The 5098-nt window shown below is 32.8% G+C and overlaps 1 protein-coding gene across 4 annotated transcripts; it reads right to left on the reverse strand.

Annotated features, from left to right (window-relative positions):
* Nucleotides 1–1234: 1234 nt before the first annotated feature.
* Nucleotides 1235–3991, reverse strand: LOC133308158 (protein yippee-like At4g27745). Of its 4 annotated transcripts, none has more exons than XM_061508763.1 (4): nt 3673–3903; nt 3443–3588; nt 2927–3107; nt 1235–1344 (listed from the first exon to the last, which is right to left on the reverse strand). In XM_061508763.1, exons 2-4 carry the CDS (start codon nt 3533–3535, stop codon nt 1337–1339), a joined length of 282 nt encoding a protein of 93 aa, XP_061364747.1. In that variant the 5' UTR covers nt 3536–3588; nt 3673–3903; the 3' UTR covers nt 1235–1336. The 4 variants fall into 4 exon arrangements, 3 of the variants coding, with proteins under 3 accessions (XP_061364747.1, XP_061364746.1, XP_061364745.1); XR_009751133.1 differs by having other exon boundaries at nt 1249–1344; nt 2825–3107; nt 3673–3902; XM_061508762.1 differs by lacking the exon at nt 1235–1344 and having other exon boundaries at nt 2722–3107; nt 3673–3770; nt 3865–3991.
* Nucleotides 3992–5098: the final 1107 nt, after the last annotated feature.

The raw sequence follows: 5098 nt of genomic DNA on the forward strand, positions 1-5098 counted from the left end.
CTAGTGCTCAAGCTCTGTCCAGTTCCGAAATTAATTAAAATAGGTTTTGGGTTCTAAATATTATATGTAATAATATAGGGCGCTAGGGACTTTTTCTTCTTTCTTTTGGGTCCATATGTGATTTTTTTCAGATCGCTCTATATATTTGTTTTCTCAAATCTAAAATGACCTCCTTGCACAAGATAATTTTATAGGGAAAAATGTTTTTATCATAGAAAAAAAATTATGTCACAATCACATAAAAATGAGTGGTCTTGTTGTAAAAATAAGAGAGAAAAAAAACTAATAGAACCTACTCATTTTTATGTGAATATGACAGAAAATTTTTATCTGTAACAGAAATAGAAATATTAAACTCAATTTTATATCATGTGATAATAGAAATATTAAATTTATATTATATTACGATAAATTTTCGCTCCTTTACCAAATTAAATTGGATTAATTTAACATTTTTTGGAAAATAAACATTAAAGGAATGTTTAAAATAAGGGGAAAAATATTTCACTGTCAAGGAGATAAAGTTATTTTCTCAAACCCCACAATAAGTTGTTTTGATATTTCGAAAAAAAATATAGGGTTAAAAATTTTATTTTTCTTTTATAATATAATTTTTTTCAAAATTTTCTGTAATTTTATCTCATATAAGCTATGTTTGGTAGGAGGTTTATTTTGGGATTGATGGAGAAGTGTGAGTGCGTATCAAATTTATCATGTTTGGTATAAGTTTGTCAAAAACTTCCCTAGTAAAATAGGATGCCTAGGAAGGGTTAATTGTGTGAAAAATGTGATGAAAATTACTGTTTCAAAATACCACTTTGCTTGTGGTATTATGTGATGACTGAGGAAGTGAAAAGTTGAGCTCCAATTTCTTGACGAAAATTACCTCCATCTTTTACAGATCTCCCATCTTGTGAACCTTCTCATTTACAGTTGTAACTCCCTTTCTTATTGTTCCTATCTTTCACTCTTTAATAATAGCCGATATTGATGTTTTCTGGTTCTATATAAATTCTATACGCATTACATATTTCATTTTGAAAGCATAGAAAAATGCAAATAACGAAAAGGGAAAATTGGTAAACTTCAGTACTTTATGCGAAATGATAATTATCTCAAATACAAGTTTCATAAAAATTTAAAATGGAAAATTTGACTGGTGGCACCAAACTATCACAACGTGGAAGCTTCCACAAATTACATACATAACATACCATTTAACTATATACATTATGCAGAATCAATTGGAAAGCTGGAAACTGTAATAAGGCCCTAAAATTATTCTTCGATTAAAAAGAGCACTCCATTGACCTTCTTAAAGTTGTGTGTGGTATGATCAATCACCTGTAAAGAGAAAGACAGAGATATGGAAACAGAGATATTAACGTTGGTTCAACAGATGACCAAGACAGACGTATGATTAACCCATTTTTCCATCAATATGTTACCTTCAACCAAACATACATTTAGAAAATTTAACCCAATTTTCCTGTTAATATTTCGCCTAACCAAACAACTTTTTTTTAACTTTTCTACCAAATTCACTTTCCCACCATATTCCTAGTAATTATATTTCTTTGGTAAAAAAAATTTCTCCAGTTAAAGGGTTTTGTCACTTTAGGTGTTGTTTGGTCATCTTTCTTGTCAGTCATAATAAATGCAAACAACGACAGTGAAAGAAATATTCTTTGCAGAATCCTTTTCTTGGGATAACCACTTTCCCATATTGTTCTGGTATGATATCGGATTATAGTAGCAATAGCATTGAGGTTGTTGTGAAGCTGAATTGAATGATCTGCATGAATTCCATTTTTTTATCGAATAGAATTTGATTTCCAATGCTAGAGCAATAGATCGCAGTAATCACCATGAGAAATACTTTCTTAGGTTAAGTATATTTTCCTTTACTATTGCCAGAACTGATGTTGGCTAGATGAAAATTCCCTTTTTGTATGGAATAAGTTTTGGTTCAATACCTTGAAGCTGAGTTTCATCCATTTAGCTGATCCCACCTAGTGGTATAAGGCTTGATTGTTGTTGTTGTTGTATTTTTCAAGTTGCTTGACTTTGTTCTGTGTCACTTGAAAATATTTTTTTCCTGGTCAGTTGGTATGAAATACCTGGGCTTATGAGGGAGATTGTGATTGGTGGTGTCAACTGGTTATGCCACAAATGACCTCAAAGTTAAAGGTATATAGGTTCGATTCCATTAGTACATTTTTCTTTAAAGACTATTTTTATGTCATTGATATTGAGTTCAAGTTCTTCATTGTCTTATTCAAATGATGTGCCAAGTATTGCAGCTAATAAAGCATTCTGATTAAGATGCTTTATATGGTCAATCTATTTGTAATCCAGGTTGAAGGTCCAAAATCTCTCAAGGAGATGATAGTGATACTAAAAAAAGAGCTCGAAGAAAGTTTGCCAGTACTTGTTGCATTAAGAATTGATGCAGAAGAAAGAAGAAATAATATGCGCTTAAGGGAGGAGCAAGGTGCTGCATATAGGGTTGCGCTTGAAGCTGATCAAGTATGCTTTTTGTTTTTTTAGTTTGGTCATTTTTTTAGTTTTTTTTGGATGCCCAGGAAAGTTGAGATGGGTTTCCAAGTTGATTATGTTTGGTAGGAGGTTAACTTTCTTTAAAATTGAAATCTCCAATGCTTCCCAGGTAGAACTCACTCATGATCATTCACAATTTATAATAAAAAAAAAACAATCTCCAAGACGAAGATATCCAGATAGTAATTGATAAGAGAATACACGGCAAATAACAATAATTGAATTTAACTCAAATGTTCAAATTGAGCATGTAGAATATATGCACCTACGCCAACTGCTACACTGGGATTATTTATAAGATCAATCTTTAGCTACTGCCACTACCAGTTTTCCCTGACAATTTTAGACTTCTCAAGTATGTACTTGCCTTCTTTGTACTTCTGTGTTTCGTCATAGGCTCTTTCAAATTTCCAACCAATCACTACATTGCAGTCAGAACAGTAGACATCAGCAACTGTGTGGAGACCCGTCATGAGTTCCCTGTCTTCTTTTTGCCCTACGGTAATGTTCATTGCATGGGAGAACAGAAAAGCTCGTCCATTTCTTCCCTGAAACAAAAGTTGTAATCACCAATTTGCCCAAACATGTTGAATCAAATCCAAAAGATTTATCATGCTTATAAAAGCAATCCCACATGTTCATGTTGCAGTATGAGTTGGTTCTTGATTAGGCACACTACCACACACAAACGATTGAAATAGTCTAGTAATTAAAACAACCAATTGAAATCAAACAAAAACTCTTCCAAATCCAACCGTAGCATATCATAGTAAACTGCTAATCTTGTTTGATCATGATGTCAATAATCAAATTCAAAACTAAAACCATTACCATAGAATAAAAAAATAAAAAGAGAGAGTTAAAGCTGAGAGTACATATTCACCTGAAAGGCTTTTGAAATCACATCGTCATGAAGGGCAACATGGTTTCCACAATTACAGCAACTGTACAAGCTAGGTCCAATCAAACCCTTCATATAATTATATCAAGTTATCAACTTTCACCACGCTTGTCTAAAACTCAACCCTTCTGAAAGAAAAAGAGTTCAATAAAAGATATTAAGTGATTATAGACACTAGGCGGAGAGTGAAAACCGTGAAGAAGAGAACAAACCCAGAATGCGTAGGTAAATATATGACTCGCATTGAGATGAGACGTGCTGAAAATTTTGATACATTCGATCAAAGTTTCCAACTTTCACCCAATTTCAGCTGTTCAGATCATGAATACGAACAAAGCATATTCAGTTTTCAACCAATTTTCATTTTCATTTTCATTTACAACTTGAAATTGAATTATAAGTACCTGGCCCCACTAAACGTAAGGGATTGTACGTTCTAGATGCTTTTGGGGCTCTCAATCAGATCTGACATGATTAATGATTAATAATTTAATCTGTGTAACTTTTAAGTGAGGGAGAGAAGGGAGCTCAATCTCACATTGTGAGTAACAAAACCAAGTTCCAATTTTATCGGACGTCCACGAAGGGACGTAACAAAACCAAGTTATCCAGCAAGTGAATTACAAAAAAAAAAAAAAAAAAAAAAAAAAGAAGAAGAAGAAGAAGAAGAAAACACTACCAAAGATAGTAAAGTGGAAGTCTGGAAAATGTAAATGCCGGACTAACAAAATGATTTTTTTTTAAGAAAAAAAAAAACACAGCCTGTTACCGATCCACTAAACTAATTCATTTATTCTATGTGCATTTTTCGGATTTTTTTTTTAATTATGTTCTTAGAAATAGAAATGAATAAAAAATTCGTTTGATAAAATCACTTCATCTTTTTTTTGTTCTCGGATGAAACGGTTTAATTTTGTGCTATTAAAAAAAGAATCAAACGTTTTTTTTTTCGGGCATAAAATAAGAAACAATTGTCTCTCGCAATCCCTCTCCGCCTCTACCATGTCCAACACCATCACCACCATCATCCCGACACGATCACCGTCACCATCGTCGTCGCCGTCGTCGTACTACCACTAGTGTCGTCGACGTCGTCACCACTACCATCACCTACACCCATCATTATCGCCATCGCCACCACCTATGATGCACGGACACTGACACGGGACATGCGACACGACACACCGACACGTTAATTCTAAAAAATAGCATATTTCGATACGTCGGGACACGTTTTGATATTAAATAATATTTTTAATATATATAATATAATTTATATTTAATACATATAACAGTCTATAATAAGTCATATAGCTAATCAAATATTCAAATTTCATAACATAAATATAAAAAAAAATTCGAACCTTGTTCATTTTTTATATCAAATTTCATAATAGAAAAAAATTCATTTATAAATGATTTTTTTTTTTAGTTAATAAAATAAAATTAAGATTAAAAAAAATGTGTCGGAGCGTTGACCACGTGACGAAAAAATTGAGTATGTGTCAGAGCGTGTCAAAGAGTTAACCACGTGTTCTAAAATGTTGACCGTGTGTCGGACGCGTGTCGGAGCGTGTCCGTGTCGGACACGTGTTCGGCACACAATTTTTTTAAAAAATCACGTGTCGAGGTATCTGA

This window comes from Gastrolobium bilobum, unplaced genomic scaffold (assembly GCF_033153095.1).
Source record: "Gastrolobium bilobum isolate Gb01-03AN ecotype WA unplaced genomic scaffold, APGP_CSIRO_Gbil_v1 utg7653, whole genome shotgun sequence".
Lineage (NCBI taxonomy): Eukaryota > Viridiplantae > Streptophyta > Magnoliopsida > Fabales > Fabaceae > Gastrolobium > Gastrolobium bilobum.